At 41.7% G+C, this 22,702-nt stretch overlaps 1 protein-coding gene across 1 annotated transcript in view; it reads left to right on the top strand.

Annotated features, from left to right (window-relative positions):
- Nucleotides 1-3,970: 3,970 nt before the first annotated feature.
- Nucleotides 3,971-22,702, top strand: part of Lnk (SH2B adapter-like protein Lnk) — a 37,670-nt gene continuing 18,938 nt past the window's right edge. The window contains exons 1-4 of the mRNA XM_080273324.1: nucleotides 3,971-4,705; nucleotides 9,316-9,417; nucleotides 9,893-9,996; nucleotides 20,821-20,977. Of these exons, the coding sequence (XP_080129450.1) occupies nucleotides 4,073-4,705; nucleotides 9,316-9,417; nucleotides 9,893-9,996; nucleotides 20,821-20,977 (996 nt within the window). The 5' untranslated portion in view covers nucleotides 3,971-4,072. The remainder of the gene's footprint in view (nucleotides 4,706-9,315; nucleotides 9,418-9,892; nucleotides 9,997-20,820; nucleotides 20,978-22,702) is intronic.

The raw sequence follows: 22,702 nt of genomic DNA on the forward strand, positions 1-22,702 counted from the left end.
GCCTTTTCTACACTCTCCTTACTTACTCTCTACTCTCTTTATCTCCTTGGTCTCAACGAGAGAAGGCGTGCGGTCCTGATGGGGTCCCTCCTATTGTCCTCAAGAACTGAGTTTCCTTGCTGAAACCCTCGTAGACAAACACTTTCACCTTTAGCTGGTAACTTGGTATATTCCTTCTGGCTGGAAGGCTATTTTCATTCAAAACGTCCCTCAAAAGAGAGCTGTTCGCTTCTCTGCAACTATTGCCCTATTGTTTTAATATCTTGTTTTTCTTATGTCTTTGAATTTATCCTTTGCAGGAAGATACTGAAGCACCTCTCCACTCATAACCTTTCAGTCCGCCAGTATTCCGTCATGGACGCGCCAATGGTGATCTTACATTTCTTTCAGATTCTTGGTCATCCTTCTGCAGGGACTTTGGTGAAACGTTTCGTCAAAGGCTTTCGACTGAGCCTGGCATAAATCTTCAAGTTCCAAACTGCTCTCTCACGGCTTCTATCTTAAGCCTCCTTTCTGCTTGCTGTGTAGCTGTTGTTGCAGACAGCCAGTTTTCCTTCAAAAAATATCAGCTGTGCTCCTCAGTGTTCTCTAGTTGCATCTATTCTCTTTCTTCTATTCATCAATGATATTCTGAACTTTACATCTAGCCCTATCCACCCATGTGTTTTACTTCATCTTTCACCGGCTTTTCACAACGAACAGTCATGAGGTGGGGCTATGTCACACCTGGTTTCTGACTTGTCTCTTATTTCTGATTAAGATAAAAGAAACCTTGCTATGTTTAATGCATCACAGACTCAGTTCCTGCATCTTCCAATCAGACAAAGTCTTTCTCGGAAAAAATAACAGTACAAAGGCCAGTCAATCATCATCTCTTAAAACCCTTTAGGCATCTTTCTGTCTGAACCTCTCATGGAAAAATCACAATACATCCCTTGTAAAATCCACTTCCCAGAGACAAGGGATGCCAAACATACACCATACACTCTTTACCTCTATTGAAGTCGTTGACTCTAATGGGGGCCACAGGGTGTGCTACTCACTGTTGTGAAAGTACCGTTGTGTGTGGCACAGGGCCACACAGTTGTTCGGTTGTACTGTTATGACATGTGGCAATTCCACCTTATTACCAGTGCGCTATAAAGAGATCTTTATAAGGAAGTAGGTGAGCTGACACGATATAGGTGTAGCTCCTAAATGACCCAGTGACTGAATGCTGTTGTCAGACACCACCCCTTCTCGTCTATATCCGTGTCGTTCACTGGGACTAGAACTGAAGTAAGTCTGATGCCTTCACTGAAGATAAACCCTCGAGATTGGCAGGTATATGTCGGAGTGGTGGCTGTTCATTGTGTGTGTGTCTTGGCCTTTTTTAACCAGTTGACAAACAGACCTATTGCTACGCACAAGACCTGTGTCGACAAGATTTTTATACAGTTTCCCAGAGATGTGGATTTGGATCACTTAGCATGAAACACTGACCATTGTTCCATGATGTCCATTAAGTGACGCACGCAAGCAACACTGACCTGTTGAGGTTACCTGTCACATGAGAGGATTTTATGTCGTATGTCCCGCAACTGTGTCTGTGAACCAGTGTTCAGTTCCCACAGGACGCACAGCGATGAGAAAAAGAGAAAGACAGGGTGAATGTTGGGTGTTAAGAGGGTATTTCATTCCCCGTAACTGAACACTCTCGCGAGGCTATCGGAAAGGTCGGCAGTATTATTTTCACGTCATAGTAGTATTTCCTCCTTCGCCCTATCTCCTCCCCTGTTTGGACTTAATAAGAGTCTTGAGCATGAGGTCTCATCTGATAACTAGCAACTTCTCTGGTGTGATTGTCTTAAAAGCAGTTCTTTCCCTTCCATTAGGAAAGGTACTTTTATTATTTATTTATTTTGTGTGTGTGTGTGTGTGTGTGTGTGTGTGTGTGTGTGTGTGTGTGTGTGTGTGTGTGTGTCTTAACGAGCCTCGATATGTTGAAGCCAAGGGAGGTCTATACTTTTTTTTTTTTTTTTTTTTTACGGTACGGCATGGGATTTGAACTTCCCTTTCTTTCACCCAACCAACCTAGGAGTGCTACTGAAAGACATGGGCAGTTCATCTAATAGTATAGTTCATCACGTACATTATCTTGATCTTAGTCTCGATTTTGAGATCTACAGAGAGCTGCTTATGGGCAGAAAACATGTAGACCTACAGTGGGGTTTAGGACTGGGATATGAAAATATGGACTGGAGGACGTAGTCAAGAGTGGGATTAGTAACTACATGAGGTGGTACGTTTTTCCATTCTTAAATGGGCTGGGGAAACGATGAGTGTTTGAAGATGCCAGTACTATGTTAGGTTGTGCTTTTCTTAGGTGGAAAGCATAATTTATTTGCATGCATCCTTTGCTTATCCTGTTGGTCTATTTTTTCCCCCCACCAGTTTAATGTTGCATATGTTGTATGTTTGTCTCCTTGTTGCAAGTGGGTCTAGTATGAAATCTTGTTACCTCTGCCAACGAAGCTGCTGGAGGGTATGTTTTCACCTATGTTTATTGCCTACCGGAATCGAAAGATTCGGCAAGCATGTTGGTCAAGTATGTTTGTCTGTCTGTCTGTTTGTGTGTCTGCTCTCTGCAAGTCACAATTTTGCTCCATTTGTTCTGAAAAATAATCAGAAGGTAGATATCCAGAAACCCTGTAAGCCTATTGTTTTTCATCAAAATCGGTCAAAGGTCCTGGGCTGGGTGGGGGGTTGAAGCCCCTCAATGGCCGTGGGTCCGGAAATTGTCGGTACCAAGTGGCCGGCCCTGGCAGCATTTTTCTCAGATTTCGAAAATCGATTTTTTTTTTTTCTTACCAAAGAACGTCTGGTGCACCTGACAATGCAATTTTTAGCTTCCTAAACTCATCCTGTGCTTCGCAAAGAAGCGCGAAATTTTTCGCCAAATGACTGCCTACACGCCGAGGGAAACAAAGCAGACACATGACTGCCAACACGCCAGTGAATCCGGCATGCGCTCTGCCTATGGCAGTTTCATCTGTTTGTTTGTTTGTCTACACGATATCTCCAAAAGTTCTCCACGAATTTCAATGAAATTTTGTGGGAGGGTGGGCCATGGGCCAAGAAAGAGTTGATTAAATTTGGGGGCGGATCCGGATCCTATGATTCCTGCTCAGTATCTCCAGAAGTTGTCAATTTCAATAAAATGTGGAAGAGTGGGCCATGGGTCAAGGAACAATTGATTACATTTTGGGGCATATCCGGATACTAAGTATTCTACACAATATCTCAACCGATCCGATGGCGATGGCACTGGGGGAGGTATGCGCTCGCTGAGCGCTTTCTAGTTTTAGCAAATGACATGTAATTTATGTAATCACATCCTTTCGTGGAGCCCAAGGAATGTGGCAGCAAGATATTTCATGCCTGTGTTACAGTGTCGAGGGTTACTGAGACGAAATCCTGGGGATAGGTTAGCTTTAGCCTTGGCAATGTCTGTGTGATGTGAATAACACGCTGTGTCCAACAGTAGCCTGAATCATAATAGACATGAAATCGGCAAATAACTACAGTATAGACTAAGTTGTTAACTGGTGGAGCAGATAGGACCTATTGTCATAACTAAATATCTACAGATTGTTTCTCCAGAATTATATTATATGAATGTCTGTCTATCTACACGAATTCCTCATTCGCAGATCATCTTTTCTATACGCAACTCAGCAGACGAAATGTTTTCTTCCCGCCAGTGGGTGCTGTCGCAGGGAATTTAAAATCAAACGAAAGTTTTTTTTTCTCATGAGGAGTATTCTTGTGATATGCATATACATTTGTCTTTCAGTTCTACAATATGATTTAAAGTATTAAATTAATATATATGTTTATTCAGCTACCATAGTAGTTTAGTTAATATCTCTTTAAAAATGCGCTCTTGGAGGCTCATTTGAAAATTTGGCATGTAAACAACACAGTCTGCAGCAAGATGGAGACCTGAGCATACTCAGGATGTTGTCACACATTAATACCAAGAAACTCATTCCTAGCTGACGTCGCGTGAAGGCTATGACAAGATCTAATCATGGCAACTGCGGCTGAGCCAGAAGCTGAGAACCGTAGGAATGACTGGGAAGACTTCTGTGATAAGCAGGCCAAGATCGCGGCTACTGATTTTGTCAAGTCGTGGAAGGTTTTTGTGGCCCTGCAAGCTCAGTTTAGAGAGCTCGAACATAAAGATTTAGCACAAAAATTTGCCGAGCTTTTTCCTGCGCATCTAGAACAAGCGTTACAGAATCCTCCAAATGGAGTGAAGGTCCGTAATGGTATAGGAAGTGTGGTCAATACTACACGATCTGCGTCAGCTGATGACATCCTCGAGGCTGCAGGTAGTGATGAAGGTGGTGAATCTCCCTCCCCCAAAGTTTCTCACAAGCCTTTCTTTAGGCGGTTGTCTTTCAAAGGACTGAAAAAAGGTAAAATATTTCTAAAGCAACACTCTGATGAGGTTGAGCTATCCCCTCACCATGACAAGCAATCAAAAATTGAGAGGCACAAGGCCCGTACAGTGAAGTTAGCAGTGGAGTGTGTGAGGGAAGGAAATGTTCATTTGCTGGTGGGTGACACTCAAGAAGGTCGACCACAATGGTTGAAGTGCCGGATGGCTCTTGTGAAGGTTGCTGCGGGGTACATGTTGGAGTTTTATGCTCCTCCTAAGGTGAGTTGGAGCAGTAATTAGTGTGTTCTTCATACACAAAAATACAAACATGGATTTTGATTATGGGAAATTCTTCACCATCATCATCATGAAGGTTCCCTTTAATTTCAGTGTGTCATAAGTTAATTTCACTAATGCATATGGTATTGTGATCCCTACCCTGACGTATGGAAGCGAGGCGTGGACCTTGCAAGAGGGGAACAAGTCAAGAGTGAGAGCAGTGGAAATGAGTTACTTGAGAGGAGCATGTGGAGTGACATGGAGGGACAGGTTGACGAATGAAGAAGTGAAGGAACGTTGTGGGGTAGATGTGGATGTGGTTGAAAAGATTAGGAGAAATACACTGAGGTGGTTTGGACATGTGGAGAGGATGGAGAATGAAAGACTGACTAAGAGGGTGTATGTAGGTGAGGTGGAGGGAGGGAGAGGGAGGGGTAGACCGAGGATGAGGTGGAGGGATGGAGTTGAGAGGTATGTGAGGGAGGGGGGGGTGAGTTGGGGGGAGGGGAGTCAAATGGTGGGTGACAGAGTGACTTGGAGGCGTTTTGTCTGCGGCCACCCTTTGCGGGATTAGGGCGTCGGGCTATAGATAGATAGATAGACATATGCTTTTCTTGTCCCAGAACTCACATAAGAGGAAGTTTGTATATAGGAAAGGGTTAAAATCTTGATGATGAAATTCTTCATACTCAGAAATACCTATCTCAGTTTTGAATCTTGAAATTGGGCGATCATAAGTAGTTTTTTTTCCAGAAATGTGGTTAGTAATGAAGTTATATTTGTTTTGGAATAATATCTCGTTAAGGTGTGTTGCTTTTTCCCACGAAATGTACGGTATCATTCTGTACGCTTACTAATCATGAGGTTTTCTTACAGGGTTAGCATTATTTGTAGACGTTTGCTTTATAAAATTATGCAGTTGTTGCTTTTTTTGTTGTACTTACAGGCAATATATCCTATCACGTATAACACAATTGGGTCTGGTTAGTACTTGGATGGGTGACCGCCTGGGAACACTAGATGCTGTTGGCATCCCTACGTCAAGTGGGGTTGGTGGAGGATTAGTGCCCCTCCCTGTAAAACAATTAACTCTAAGCCCTTGGCCACCCCGTCTGGGATACATGGCGTCTGGCAATGAATGAATGAATGAACGTATAACACAAAAAATCTCCAAATCTTTTCGTATTTCTTCTGTCTGAAAAGTGGGGTAGGGGTTAGGTTTGGAGGAGGTTAGAAGGTGAAGTTCTGGAGGAATCTTGCTCTGTGTCAAGGTTCTCTTTAATTTCAGTGTGTCATAAGTGAATATCTCTAATGCATGTGCTTTTCTTGTCCCAAAACTCACATAAGAGGAAGTTTGTATATATGTACGGGTTAAAATCTTGATGTACCGTACTGGTATTTGGTAAGAAATCCTGTCATTATCTACCTATAGATTAGTTAATAATTTGTTTTCCTCTTTGACATGGAGAGTCTGTTTTCATCCCTGTTTGCTTGTTTGTTCGTTTGTTTGGTAGCAGGATTACTCAAAAACTAAAAGAGAGAGATTTGGACCAAATTTGGTGGGCAGATAACCCATGTCCCAGGGAACAGTTGTTTACTTTTGGGACTGATCCAGATCATATTACAGATTCTGGATCAGGAAAACATTTTTTGTGAAACCCTAATCAATGTTGAAATAACCCAACCCATTATGAAGAGTGGTTTGGAAATTACTTTACCCTTATCAGAGAGATGTGCTCCATTGAGTGCCCCTCAAGTTCCAGCTATACCTTTACAAGGCAAATTGATTTAAATTATGAATAATGGTAAGTACATATAGCTACTGAGGAAACTTGAGTTTGTTGTCAATATGTATGAATAGCTTTGCTTAAGTTATGGCATTTGTCCACAGTCCTGTCTGCCTATTTATCGTATTGCCAGATACCATAATCCCATAAGGAGTGGCCACAAACAAATCATCTTCATGTCTTCCTGTCCCCTGCCATTTCACTGCCCTGCTTCCAGGTCACATCCTCCTCTCTCATATACGGTACCTCTCCACTCCATCCTTCCATCTCATCCTCAGCCTCCCCCTTCACTTCACCCACATACACTCTTCTCATTGGTGCTTTGCTTTCTATCCTCTCCACCAGGCCAAACCATCTCAGTGTAATCATCCTAATGCTTTCTGTCACATTCACATCCACACTAAAATGCTCCTTCACTTCCTCATTTGTCAGTCTGTCCCTCCATGTAACCTACACGCTCCTCTCAAGTAACTCATTTCCACTTCTATCACTCTTGACTTGTGTCCTTCCAACAAGGTCAAGCTTCACCTCCATACATTAGAGTTGGTATCACGATACTGTCATGGAGCGACTTTTTTCCATGCTCACTTCCCTCTTTCTTATCACTGCTTTTGAAGAACCAGCAACCTTTCTTCCTTGTTGTACCTTTCAAGCCCTTCACCCCCCAAATGTCCATCCTTACTGATCACCAAGTACCGTACTTTAATGCACTCACATTTTCCATTTCCTCATTATCCAAGCTCACTGTATTGTCAGTGACTTCATTCTTCTCGAAGATCATATATAACTTTTACTCTTCCCTACATTCACCTTAGATTCTGTTTCGTACACAGTTTCTCAAACTCATTCATCAAGCCTTGCAGTTCCCTTTCTTCTTGACTTAACAATACAGTATCATCTGCAAACAACAGTACAGGAAATTTCTAAATGCTGGCCTCTCTCATTAGAGCCACTCCAAGATCCACTGCCCTGCCTTGTGTCTCTTTTATAACCCCATCCATATACAGACTGAACAACCATGGAAACATGACACATCCCTGTTTCAATCCAACATTCAGATAGAAAAATTCAGTCAGTTCATTATCCATATGCACTGCAGCCTTGTCACCCTCATACATACTGGTACTCTTCACAGCACTCAACAACTTCCCAGTTGCACCATATATTCTAAATGTTTTCTACATTCCTTGTCTATCTACCCTGTTATATGCTTTCCTCAAATCCATTAAGGCCACATACAACTTCATTCCCTTCTCTGGAAACTTTTCCACTAATGACTTAAGAATGAATATCTGATCTGCACAACCTCTTCCCTTCCTAAAACCTCCCTGTTTTTCCCCAGCTAATTCCTCTGTTATTTCCCTAACTCTATCATTAAGTACCCGTAGCCTGCCTTATACTTTTTCTTCCCCAACCAATTCCTCTGTTATTTCCCAAACTCTGTCATTAAGAACTGGTAGCTATCCTACCATTTATTTTTCCTTTTTACACTCAGAAGACAAATGCCCCTATGATTACCACACACTTCTTTTTCCCTTTTTCCTTTGTACAAGAGAATAATTTTACCTGACTCCCAATCCTCTGGGACTGTAATTTCCTCCCAGGTCAATCTGCACATCTCCCATATCCATTCTGTGACTATCTCCCCCATGTTCAGCATTTCACTTCACATTCCATGAATTCCTGGGGCTTTTCCCATTTTGACTTTCTTCATTCCTGGGCATATAAATACTTACTGCATGTACTGTAAGGGACATAGTATACTTATTTTTGTATAGCTACCTGTATATTTATAAAAGAGTAATTCTGGATAATTCAGTAGATACTGTAGATAGATAGTAGGCTGCTTATAACTATAGCACCATGGTTTTTTAAGATACTGTATATAAATACTAATAACCTTGTTTCTATTAAGGACAAATTGATGTACAGTACCATGTATAATCTTGTTTAATTATGTACAGTATTTGACAGGTACCATATACACATAGCCACCAGTACTGTATTTTTATACTGATAAACTGTATACAGGTAAACTGTAACTGTGGAGTTAATGTTTATGGAAATGGTACTGTATTTGTATTTCAGAATATATATTGATGAAGTACCTGAGTACAGATATGCAGTACAGTACTTAGCCAGATACGGTAAGTAACTGAGTACAGATATGCAGTACTTAGCCAGATAAGTAACTGAGTACAGATATGCAGTACTTAGCCAGATAAGTAACTGAGTACAGATATGCAGTACTTAGCCATATTGTATGTAGGGTATAGCATGAATGAAAGCTGCATTAAAGTAACTACAATATAGCTAATACCAGAGAAAACTCATAAATAATAAGGTGAATCATATTACAAAATCAGTGAAGAAAATGGGTGAGTAACACACAGGATAACCAAGAGTATCCCAATGTCGTATTCATGCTCCACTGTCTTCTGGGTTAGGGCTCTTGCAGACAGGGGAGAGTTTAGCTCTCATTCATTGACAGTAAGAAGGTTTGCTCCTGGAGTGTAATTCTAAGCAGTCCTCATAATATTGAGGATGTATTCCAGAATCTTATAGCTTTCTCCTTACCTCTGTTGCTGAAAGTTGGGGGATCCTGGCAAATTAGTTTGCTGGATAGCAGTGAAGCTTTATTAAGCAATTTTTGTGTAATTTACTGTGAACTTGATAGCAAAAAGGAACATTAAAAGAGGTGACATAATGAAGACTATTGAAAATCTGTGGTGTGCATACCAAAAAGTTAATAGGGCACCTGGAACAGTTATATAAATACAAAATTTTTACCATCTTTCAAGCTTTATTTTTTATTTCTTTCAGAGTATGAAACCAAGAACAGGTGTTTTTTGCATATCGATAAATGAAGCCAGGGAAACGACAGATTTAGAAATGCCAGATCTCAGAAACACATTTGTGATCAAGGTAGGTTGTCACTGGTGCATTTGTGCTTGTTATTATTGGTGTCATCCCTGAGTCAGAGAGATTAATCTTTTCTCAGCACACATATCATCATTGCAAGTACCACTGGTATGCATTTTGCTTTCATAACATTCACTAGCCATAAAATTTGATGCCGATGCCTTAGGGTTTTTTTTTTTTGTGCAGAATATTTTAAAGTTATGTGATGATGATTCATGATAGTGATAATGTTTTTTGGAAAGCCAAAGCTTACACTCTGCATTGTTGGAATGCATGATAGGGTTAATGTAACTATAGGCTAGATGAAAGTAGAAATACAGAAGTGAGATTGACAGTGCTGTTCATTGAGTACAGAAATGACTGATGATAGATGATAGGCCAGGAAAATGATGGCAGCTATAAGTAAGGTTAATTGTAGCATTAATATATGATGCAAATAATGGTGATACTGTAATTAGGAGATGCATTCTGTTGTCAGGCTGACAGTGGAAGTGAATGGGTGGTAGAAGCACAAGACCAAGAAGACATGAAGATTTGGCTGACCACGATTGTTGCTCACTGCTGCTCTTCTGACAAAGAACAGTAAGGCTGGCATTATTTTTACTGGGTGGATTTTGATAACTGAATCATAATTTGCATATTTTATGCTTAGTTTAGTTTGAACATTCACTAGTGTTTATTTTGGAAGTGGAATTAGGAATCATAACTCGTACCATACATCTTTGTATGCTTGTTTGATTTATATTATTTCTGTCTATCTACAGCCAGATGCCATAATCCCATAAGGGGTGGCTGTTTGTCTTAGTGGTTTTACGGGGAGGGGACAGTAACCCTCTACCAACCCATTTTTTAACACGTATGCAACATGTGTGGGTTGGTTATAGGATTACCACCCAGTGTTGTAAATGGTTTCCTGGCTTACAGTAAACCATTAGGCTTGCCACTCAGTGTACAGGCACCTGAAAAGGAAAGAGTAATTAAAAATGAGAGAAAAGATGGGAGAAATAGGAAGAGAGGAGGGTAGACACAGAAAAACAGTGATAAAGATGAAGGAAGAAGTAGGCAGCACTATGTCAAGTGAATGGATGATGGCCGCCAACACCTACCACGCTAACACGCTTTATATTACTTAAGGAAATTATATTTTACAGACATATATTTGGGCATGTGGAGAGGATGGAGGGTGAAAGACTGACGAAGAGAGTGTATGTGAGTGAGGTGGAGGGGGGAAGAGGGAGCGGGAGGCTGAGGATGAGATGGAAGGATGGGGTGGAAAGGTATATGAGAGAGGGGGGTGTGAGTTGGGAGCGGGGCAGTGAAATGGCGGAGGACAGGGTGACGTGGAGGCGATTTGTTTGTGGCCACCCCGAACGGGATTGAGGCGTCTGGCAATAGATAGATAGATATTTTACTGATCAAGTTGTGGGTTTGATGTAAAAGACAAGTATTATTATTTTGTATTGTACTACATATACAGTATATATACTTTTATGTCAGTATAGGCCTGGTGGATGGCGGTGGTGACCGTCATCCACTCACCTGATGTAGTGCTGGCATCTTCTTCCTTCACCTTTATCATTCTTTTTCAGTATCTTTTGTCCTCTCTTCCTATTTTTCCCATCCTTCTTGTCACTTTATTACTCTTCTTTCCACTTCAGATGGCTCTACATTGAGTGACAAGCTTAATGGTTTCCTGTACCCCAGGAAACCATATTCAGTGCTGGGTGATAACCATATATTGAGGTAACTGGGTAATGTGGAGGCTGCTATGGTGCCTTTGTTAACTGGGTGGGGAGATGCAAATGTAGCATCCATCCAGGAACCAAACTTCAGCATTCCTCCCTGTGCCTTGGCGAGGCGCCATCTACCACAGTGGAACATTGCTTCACTGTACAGCATTGTCCTGCAAGGGTGGTTGCTTGCCTGTGGATCTGGTTAGCCTGACAGATCAGGGGGTTGTTTAACAGCAACACCAACAATGGGCATAGTCCTATATGACTGAGGTTAGGAGAGGGAAAGGGAGTGTGATGCTTGTTTTACGAGGGGGCGGCCTCCAACCATCCACTCGATGTAGTGTTGCTTTAGGAGTCTGCCTTTCCCTGTCTTCCTTCCTTCCTTCATTCTCTCCTCTTCCTTCTCCCCATGGGTGACTTTACACATCCTCTTCTGTCTTTCTTTCTGTCATTTTTCCTCATTCTTCTGCCTATGGGTGACTCTGCACCAGATGGTTTCCTGTACACCAGGAGACCATTTACTGTGCTGGGTGTTAACCATGTAGCCATATTATGGCACCTGGTGGTTTAGTGGGTAATTAAGGTGCTCCAATTGGATTGAGCTTGTGTAGGTTTATATCCAAGGGATGGTTGGGGTTTATTGCTCACATAATGCCACTCAAGGATGAGTGAGGCTGGTCACTCTCATCTTAAAAGTTAGGACCAACTTGCCTAGCCCCGGGCTCCTACGCTTCTCATGGGGCAGCATAGGATTGGATGATGGATGGATGGATGGATGATTAGGCCAGACCCTTCAATTGAATAAATCAGGCAGTTGATTGACAGAAGTGTCATACTGTACCAGCAAAACATTCAAATGATAATGGTGGGTCATGGGTTTTTCCTAACACTCAGTAATTATGAAATTCTCTGGAGTAGGAAGCTTGTTTTTGTAAATATTGTAGCAATTGGCTTTCATACACATTATTGGCTGACAGATCTCTGCTATACACATTCAGGCGATCTTTTGCTGGTACTGTTGGGCAGCTGATACTTCAAGCTGTGGAACATCACTTTTTGTTACAAGAGAAATGAACTGCCCTGACCCAAGATTTTATTAATGGGTATAGATGTAGAGGGCCGTTTATAATGTTGAGGAGAAGTCTATCTATCTATCTATTGCCAGACGCCTCAATCCCGTTTGGGGTGGCCACAAACAAATCACCTCCAAGTCGCCCTGTCCCCCGCCATTTCATTGCCCTGCTCCCAACTCACACCCCCCTCTCTCATATACCTCTCCACCCCATCCCTCCATCTTATCCTCAGCCTCCCCCTCCCACTTCCCCCCTCCACCTCACTCACATACACTCTCTTCGTCAGTCTTTCACCCTCCATTCTCTCCACATGGCCAAACCACCTCAGTGTGTTCCTCATATCGCTTCCTATCACATCCACATCCACACCACAACGCTCCTTTATATCCTCATTCGTCAGCCTGTCTCTCCATGTGACTCCACAGGCTCCTCTTAAATAACTCATTTCCACTGCTCTCACTCTTGACTTGTGTCCTTCCAACAACGTCCAAGCTTCACTTCCATACGTTAGAGTTGGTATCACAATACTGTCATGTAGTAACTTTTTCACTTCCATGCTCACTTCCCTGTTTCTTATCACTGCTTTCAAAGAACCAGCAACCTTTCTTCCCTGCTGTACCCTTTCAAGCACTTCACCCTCCAAACCTCCATCCTTACTCATCACATTACCCAAGTACTTAAACGTACTCACATTTTCCAATTCCTCACCATCCAACCTCGCTGTACATTCACTGACTTCAGCCCTCTCAAAGACCATCACTTTACTCTTCCCTACATTCACCTTTAGATTCCGTTTCTTACACACTCTCCCAAACTCATCCACCAAGCCATGCAGCTCCCCTTCGTCTTCACTCAACAACACAGTATCATCTGCAAACAACAGTACAGGGAGTTTCCAAACATTATCCTCTCTCACCAGGGCCACTCCAACATCCACTACCCTACCTTGTACCTCTTTTATTACCCCATCCATGTACAGATTGAACAACCATGGAGACATGACACATCCCTGTTTCTACCCAACTTTCAAAGAGAAAAATTCACTTAGTTCACCATCTACACGCACTGCAGCCTTTGCACCATCGTACATACTCGTCACAACATTCAACAACTTCCCATCTACTCCATATATTCTTAACACTTTCCACAATCCTTGTCTATCCACCCTGTCATATGCTTTCTCCAAATCCATGAAAGCCGCATACAACTTCTTTCCCTTCTCTAGAAACTTTTCCACTAAAGATCTAAGAATGAATATCTGATCTACACAACCTCTTCCCTTCCTAAAGCCTCCCTGTTCTTCTCCAACTAATTTCTCTGTTCTTTCTCTAACTCTGTCAATAAGTATCCTACCATACACTTTTCCTATAGTACTAAGAAGACAAATGCCCCTATGAGGAGAAGTGCATGCAGAAATTGTATTGTATGGTGGCTGTGTCTGTAATTAAGAGACTCTGTATATATAATTGAGGGAACCTTGACAAGGTGTGAACATATGAATCACATAAGGAGATAGGCTATTGCTGCACCCTTCTTCTGACTATGGGTGGGATTGAACCCAGGTTAGGATAATTGGTAGGTGTATTTGTTACCCACCTGACCTTTGGAGAATCTATAAAAACTACAGATTTAAAGCATAATAGAGAATATTATAGGGTATGTCGGACATGTACTTTACACTGTCTCGTAACATACAAATTGAACACTGGTGAAACTAAAATGTGCTTAGTTTCAACTGACAAGAAAATTTTTCTGAATCAGACATGAGAAAGGACTAATTTTCATTGGTTGACAGTTGGTAACTCATTTTGTTTTGTTTCATTTTTAAAGGCTCCAACATGCTTGCATGTGTTGGCCTTGGTCACCTAATGGCAGCGCTCCATGCTGCACGATCCATTGCAGCCTCCCTGTTCAGTTCCTTAACCCTAAGGTCACACTTTATGACCTCGTCCCATGTCTTTCTCGGTCTACCCCTCAAAACCCCACCCCCAATATTAACACTTCTCACCTTCCTCACCCAATTATCATCCCCCATCCTCTCCACATGTCCAAACCACCTCAATCTACCTCTCCTCATCACAACACCAATACACTCCAGTCCCATCCTACCTCTCAACTCTTCCATAGTAAACCTAGTCCCTCCAGGCCTTGGACGCAGGGACGCACTGCACATCCACCTAGTCATTGTCATTTCTGTACGTCTGAGCCGGCGAATATCTTCCTCCTTCACTGCCCAGGTCTCACTACCATACAGCATTACACTCCTAACACATGCTGCATACAAAGACCCCTTAGCACGTAGGGAGAGCCCTCTCAATGTCAGGAGAGGCAAGAGCTCCCTGAACTTCTTCCAACCACTTCTCACCCTAGCCACAGAGCTAGCTCCAGCCCCACCTCCAGCACACAACATGTCTCCCAAATAACAAAACTCTTCCACACACTCAGGAGATTCACCAGCAAGTTCAATCCTTTCATGTCTGACAATCTCCACTTGCTCACCCCGGCACGCCGTACACATATAATCAGCATTATCTCGCAGTCTACCTCTGATACCACTACATCTCTTATGCACCCATTTATCACACACAACGCACAAGATGGAATTACTTCCCACGCCCTCGTGGCAAACTACACATGGCCACTGTCCCTCGTCTTTGACAGTACCGCCACCGACCCTAGATATCATCACTTTTGTTTTATCTGCATTTACCCTTAAACCCTTTTGCCCCATACCATCTCTCCACTTCCTAAACCTTTCCTCCGCCTCCCTTTTGTTCTCTGCAATCAACACCAAATCATCAGCATGCAACAACTCCCACGGGAGTCCGTTTCGAAAGTCATGTGAAAGGGCTTCAAGTACCACAATAGACAACATGGGACTCAAGACTGACCCCTGATGCACACCAACATTAACGGAAAACTCATCACTCAAATCTCCATTCACTCTCACCTGGGTGTGAGCACCCACATACATGGCCATAACCACCCTAACCAGCCACTCCTCCAAGCCAAGCTTTCTCATTGCTCACTTCACCACCTCTTTAGGGACTCTGTCAAAGGCCTTTTCCAAATCAACAAAAACAAAATAAAGATCCCTTCTCCTACTAATATATTTTTCCTGAAGCTGTCGAACAATGAATATGGCATCAGTGGTCCCCCTACCTGGCATAAACCCAAACTGCATCTCATCAATATTCACTCTCTCTCTAATCATACCTTCTAAAACTCTCTCCATTACCTTCGTTATCTGATCTAAAAGCTTTAAACCTCTATAATTTCCTCTTTTCCAGGGCATCACCCTTCCCTTTATACACATTTACAATTATACTCTTCAGCCAATCATCTGGGACAACACACTCATAAATAATCCAATTTATCCTAGGTGAAAATATTGCCTGTAGGGGGTTCCAGTGTAATTTTTACATGCCGTACTACTCAAATGACGAGATTTCCTGTATAGTTGTTGTGTATTATATATAGGGTAGAGTTATTGTTATCTGATCAGAAGTAGCACATGCAGGTATGTTTTTTCTTGACTGCCAAAAAAAGACTAATAACAATTTAAAATGCTTTAGCTCTTATGTATACATGTACACCAGAGTGTCATGTATGTGCCCAGAGCATCAGAACTTTAACATAAGGTTCCAGCACACAGTCATATTCTCCTGGATATGATGTATATTTTGTTCAGTGAACTGTCATAGTGGGATTACAGTTAAGTACTATTACATGACCACTAATTACAGCCACTTAATATCATTTTTAAAAAATATTGATACTATAGAGTAGTTTCAGACAGCTGACTCATGTTTTGGTAATGAATGTTTGCTAATTATAGACTCCTGGTACTATATTTATTTATACTCTTGAGAGTTACTGATGCAGCATGCGGTTGGACAATAGGCCCACCAGGACATAAAATAACTCGGTGGTGGGAGGAGGGTGTAGAAGCTACAGTTAAGGAGACAAGAAAGCTTTTCCGGGAATGAAAGAAGGGTGGTAGTAAAGAGGAATACTTGGCTGCTAAGCGTAGGGCTAAAAGAGAGGTATGCAGGGTGAAGTCAGTCACAGAGACTTTTACTTGATAACCTAAACCATGTGGAAAGGAAGAATATGATATTTAAGGTGGCAAATCAGGTGAAGAGAGATAATTGGGGCATTATAGGTGAGCAGTGTGTGAATAATGATGAAGGAAGGGTAGTGGTGAACAGTGGGGATATTAAAGATGCATGGAGAGAGCATTATAGCCGGTTGTTGCATGACTTTGACTGGGACAGGGAAGGTTTGGAGCCAGGAGATTCAGTGTTTGGCCCTTGACCTTTGATTGGCACTGCTACTATGAATGAGGCAATAGGCGGGATGCAAGTGGGGAAGGCAGCATGTGTGTCTGGGTTAACTTCTGAAATGTTGAAGGCCTTAGGAGATTATTTATTAGTGTGTTGTCCCAGATGTTTGGCTTAAGAGTGTAAGTGTGTACAAGGGGAAGGGTGATGCCCTGGAAAGAGGAAATTATAGAGGTATAAAGCTTTTAGATCAGATAATGAAGGTAATGGAGAGAGTTCTAAAAGGCATGATTTGAGAAAGAGTGAATATTGATGAGATGCAGTTAGGGTTTATGCTAGGCAGGGGGACCACTGATACCATATTCATTGTTCGACAGGTTCAGGAAAAATATTTAGAACAAATAATAGGGGAACTACTTTTTGTTGATTTGGAGAAGGCATTTGTTAGAGTCCCTAGACAGGTGGTGAAGTGGGCAATGAGAAAGCTTGCAATGGAGGAGTGGCTGGTTAGGGTGGTTATGGCCATGTATGTGGGTGCTTGCACCCAGGTAAGAGTGAATGGAGATTTGAGTGATGAGTTTTCCGTGAATGTTGGTGTGCATCATGGGTCAGTTTTGAGTCCCTTGTTTATCATGGTACTTGAAGCCCACTCACGTGACTTCAGAAAAAGATTCCTGTGGGAGATGCTGTATGCTGATGATTTGATGTTGATTGCAGGGAATGAAAGGGAGGTGGAGGAAAGATTTAAGAAGTAGAGAGATGGTATGGGGCACAAGGGCTTAAGAGTAAATGCAGATAAAACAAAAGTGATGATATCTAGGGTTGGTGGCAGTACTGTCAAAGAAGAGGGAGAGTGGCCATGTGCAATTTGCCACGAGGGCATGGGAAGCGGTTTCATCTTGTGCAGTGTTTGTGATAAGTGGGTGCAAAAGAGATGTAGTGGTATTAGGTAGACTGCGAGATAATGCTGATTTTATGTGTGCAGCATATCGGGGAGAGCAGGTGGAGATTGTCAAGCGTGAAAGGATTGAACTTGCTGGTGCGTCTCTTGAATGTGTGAAAGAGTGTTGTTATTTGGGAGACATATGTGCTGGAGGTGGGGCTGGAGCTAGCTTTGTGGCTAGGTTGAGAAGTGGTTGGAAGAAGTTCAGGGAGCTGTTGCCTTTTCTGACATTGAGAGGGCTCTCTCTATTTGCTAAGGGATCTTTGTATGCAGCATGTGTTAGGAGTGTAAAACTGTATGGTAGTGAGACCTGGGCAGTAAAGGAAAAGGATATTTGCAGGCTCAAATGTATAGAAATGACAATGATTAGGTGGATGTGCAGTGCATCCCTGAGTGCAAAGCCTGGGGGGGCTGGGTTTATAATGGAAGAGTTGAGAGGTAGGATGAGACTGGAGTGTATTGGCGCTGTGGTGAGGAGAGGTAGATTGAGGTGGTTTGGGCATTTGGAGAGGATCGGGGACGATAATTCGGTGCAGAAAGTGAGAAGAGTTAATATTAGGGGTGGCGTTGCGAGGGGTAGACTGAAAAACACCCAGAACGAGGTCATTAAATGTGACCTCAGGGTTAAGGGACTGAACAGGGAGGCTGCCATAGATCGAGCAGTGTGGAGAGCTGCCATTTGGTGACCAAGGTTGACACATGCAAGCATGTTGGAGCCTTCAAAAACGAAACAAAAAAATTTTCCCCAGTTGAATAATAGGCCCAGCATCTATAAGTTAAGAAAACAGGTTCCTCTCTGTGCTTTCAAAATGTTTTCTCTCATATTTGATATAAGTATGGTTAAAATATTTTTTTATAGTTAATATCAATCAATCAATCAATCATTTCCTGTGGCACCCTCGGGGATGCATAGGGCCTCGATGAACTCACACCACCACATCCTATCTTGTGCTAACTCCTCAAGATCTCCCCAACACTCATCTCCAGCTTCCCGTCTCATTGTCCTCACCCACGTTTCTTTTGGCCTTCCTCTACCTCTTCTACCAAGTGCCATCCACCCTGGTGTACCTCGTACTATTCCCTGTCTCCTATACACATGTCCTAGCCACTTCCATCGTGAGAATCTAACATATTCATCGATCGGCTGCACTCCCGTTATTTCTCTAATTCTACTATTTGGTATCCTTTCCCACCACTTAACTCCTAATATTCTTCTAAGTGCTTTATTTTCAAACACCAAGAATTTATTTTCCATAGTCACTGTGCTGTACCAAGACTCGTGTCCATAAATTAAGATACTCCTAACCATTACCTTATAAAGTTTGATTTTTGTATGCACAGAGAAATTGTTATTATTCCAAATATTTTTAAGCATTCCCATTGCCTGATTAGCCTTCTTTAACCTTTCCTCGAATTCAAAGTTCAAAGAACCATCCTTGGCTAAATAAGTACCTAAATATTTAAACCTATCAACTTGCTTTACAACCATACCTCCAATTACACATTCCTGCGCATTTTCCATATTCATATTGATTATTTCAGTTTTTCCACAATTAATAACCAAACCCACCTTGCGACCTTCACTCACCAAACAGTCCAACACTCTCTGCATCTCTTCTGGCCCATCACAAATCAAAACTATATCATCTGCATAATCTAAATCCAAAAGTTTCCTGTTCTCTCCCCAAAGTATACCTGCACCGGTTTCTGTTCCAACGCGTTTCATAATGTAATCAATGACCAATATAAATAGTAAAGGCGATAGAACACCACCTTGAATTACTCCGGACTTGACTTCAAACGAATCACTCAGACAACCATCAACCATCACTTTACAAAATGTGTCCTCATGCATGTTCATAATGACCCTCACAAACTCCTCTGGTATTCCATAATGTCTCATGATCTTCCCCATAGTCTCTCTCGAAACACTATCAAAAGCCTTTTCAAAATCAACAAAACAAAGACTTAACGGTACTCTCATTTCATTAACTTGCTGCATCAAATGCCTAACTATAAAGATCTGATCATTGCAACCACGTCCCTTTCTAAAACCAGCCTGTTCATCCCTCAGAATACCCTCAACCACCGGCTCCAACCTATTTAACAACACTTTACTGAAAACTTTCAAAGCTATCGGTGACAAAGAGATTCCCCTCCAATTACCACATTCACTCAGGTCTCCCTTCTTCGAACTTTAACAATTACACCATTCTTCCAAACTGATGGTAGTAACCCCGTCACCCATATCTTATTGAATAGCTTGGTCAAGATCATTATTAATCTATCCCCCTCCACTTTAAACATTTCCGGAAATAAACCATCCTCCCCTGGTGCCTTATTATTCTTTAACTGTTTTACTGCTTTCTCCACTTCTGCAAGCCTCAACTCTCCTGTTTCTATATTTAAATCTTCCTGAGCAGACGGTATATCCTCTTCTGGTGGTATTGGTTTATTAAGAACTGTCTCAAAATGCTCTTTCCATCTATTTTTAATATCTCCATCTTTGGTCAATAAATTTCCTTCCCTGTCTCTAACTGGTATTTCCTTGCGTTTACCTGCATTACCACTCAGTTCTCTAATCGATTCATATGCTATTCTTTGACTCTGTCCATCATTTTTGTTTATTAAGATTTCAGTCTCTGCAACCTTTTCATCCACACATCTTCTTTTATCTCTCCTAGCTAACCTTCTTACTTCTGAATTCAAACTCCAGTACGCAGCTCTTGCTAATTCAATCTCTCGTTCATCAACGCATTGCATCTCACTCCTCAATTTAGCCTCACCTCTCTTTTTTATCATATCCCACGTTTCCTCTGATATCCATTTCTTTCTCCTGAATCTATGTCTCCTTCCAATCGTACGTTCAGCAGTCTCATGCAAAACTTTGTTCACATCCTCCCACATCTCATCTACACTTCTCTCCCCCTCTTCCAACGTTTCCAACACCAAAAACCTATTTCTGCATTCTAATCTGAATTCCTCCTTTTCTTCTCCTTCCCTTCTAAGCTTAACAATATCGTATCTATAGTTAATATAGATTTTGAATAATAGTTTGTAGCGTAAGTTGCATGTACAGATGCGTAACTTTCCTGTATGAAATACAGTAGCTGTAAACAGGCAGTTCTCATTGTAAGTCAGGGATGCACCCCAAAATATCTAAACTTTTTTTCACACAGATGATATTGAAAATTGGAGGAACTAGTATATATATCAACTTGATAGTTAGCAGTAACACTAAAATAAACATTTTTTTTTTCTTTGATTACTGTTAACTGATTATAAATACAAAATTAGAAAGGTGAGGACTTACTGTCTATATGTGTTGATTATATAGCAGTAATGTTGATTGAATGAATACCATTTATTTTCAGAGCCAAAAACTATGAACTGCGGCTACCAATGTATAGTGTGAAAAATGAGTCATCCCAGTCATTGGCGGGTGCAGTGGGTGAGGCTGGGGAAGAAGCTGAGCATCCGCCAGACCTTCCCCCTCGTGTTCCCGGCACCACCTCACCCTCTCCCCAGCCAGTACAGGTATATCTCAATATACAATACCCTTTAGATGCAATACCCCGGCTTAATGATGGGGATAGAAGTACCATCATACCTCGCCTGATGATGGCCAAACGCTGGTTTAACGATGGGTTTTTATTTTTTTTTAGCAATTTTGATTATATTTTAGACTAAAATTGTGTGTTTAGGTTTATTTATAAATTGTTTTTAGACTTAGATTAATGTGTTTTAGCCATAGGTGGGGTGAACATTGTCATTTTGGGGTACAGTATACTAGCTTGAGTTTTTCCAGACTTATATTTGACGAATTTCATATTTTATTTGTTGGTTTCAGTGAGATATTTACAGGTGTTAGGCTTTGATTAGCTTCTTTTACAGCTGTTAGGCCATTTAGATTGGCTTTAAAATTGTTTTTGGGCTCATTTTGATGAGTTTTGGACTTAGTTGAGGGGGAAACTCAAGGCTCAAAAACGCATCCCATTACTTTACATGTTAAATTATACCGATATACGATACCCTACCTAACAATGGGTTTTTACCTAACCAATTACATTGTTAAACTGAGGTATATATACCTGTAATTGCACTGTATCTTTCTTTAACCCTACTAAGATCCTTAACTCCTTTCCACTCAGTTGGTAGCTGAGTGTTGTCATATTGGAAGATTGATTTGACTTGTACCAATGAGGTACATTCGTTCCCCATAGCTGAAGTGTATCGGATTTCATGCAACCATGACTTAGTATTTAAGTTGTGGGAGTATCCAGTTATGCCAGATGAAAACAAACTTACTAGTATACCTTTATTATCCTTTTCACACCAGTGATGTCTTTGGTTTATTTTTTTCCACTTTCAGTTTTATCAGTTCTGCAAAGCAGGATGGTATCATGTTTGGCAGCTCATCCTATACGATTGCATGAGATTCAGCTGTGTCAGTGTGCTTGTGTGTGTGTGTGTGCGTGCGCATGCACGCATACTCAAAATAGTCATATTTATTAGTGAGTTTCTGCTCACTGTAACCACTCGTCTGGCCTGCTTCACGTCGTCGTTCCAAATAGCATCATTGGATGCACCAAAAAATTTGTAGTTTCAGTTTGGGGAGTAGCAGTGGGATGTTTAAGAAAATCCACCATTTTGCAATTTCACAGACTTTTTAGAAAATTGTAGCAACTGTAATGTCCGTCTATCTATAGCAAGATGCCCAGATTCCATAAGGGGTGGCCACAGACAAATCTCCTCCATGTCACCCTGTCCCCTGCCAAAACACTGCCATCTCCCCAACTCACATTCCCCTCTCTCATATACCCTCTACCTCAATCTCGGTTTCCCCCCGCCTCTCCCCCCCTCCATCTCACTCATATACACTCTCCTTATTAGTTTCTCACACTTTATCCTTCCCACAGAGCCAAACCACCTCAGTGTATTTCACCTGATGCTTTCTGTCAAATCCACATCTACAACACAATGCTCCTTCACTTCCTCGTTTGTCAGTCTGTCTCTTCTTGTAACTTCACGTCCTTCTGTCAAATAACCCATTTCTACTGCTCTCATTCTTGACTTGTGTCCATCCAACAAGGTCCAAGCTTCGTTTCCATACGTTAGAGTTGGCATCACAATACTACCATGCAGCTACTTTTTTATGTCTGTGCTCACTTCCCTGTTTCTTATCACTGCTTTCAAGGAACCAGCAGCTTTTCTTCCCTGTTGTACCTGTTAAAGTACTTCATCCTCAGAACTTAC

Source organism: Coenobita brevimanus, chromosome 54 (genome assembly GCF_032717465.1).
Source record: "Coenobita brevimanus isolate Jiangsu-jjx chromosome 54, ASM3271746v2, whole genome shotgun sequence".
In the NCBI taxonomy this organism is placed as follows: Eukaryota; Metazoa; Arthropoda; class Malacostraca; order Decapoda; family Coenobitidae; genus Coenobita; species Coenobita brevimanus.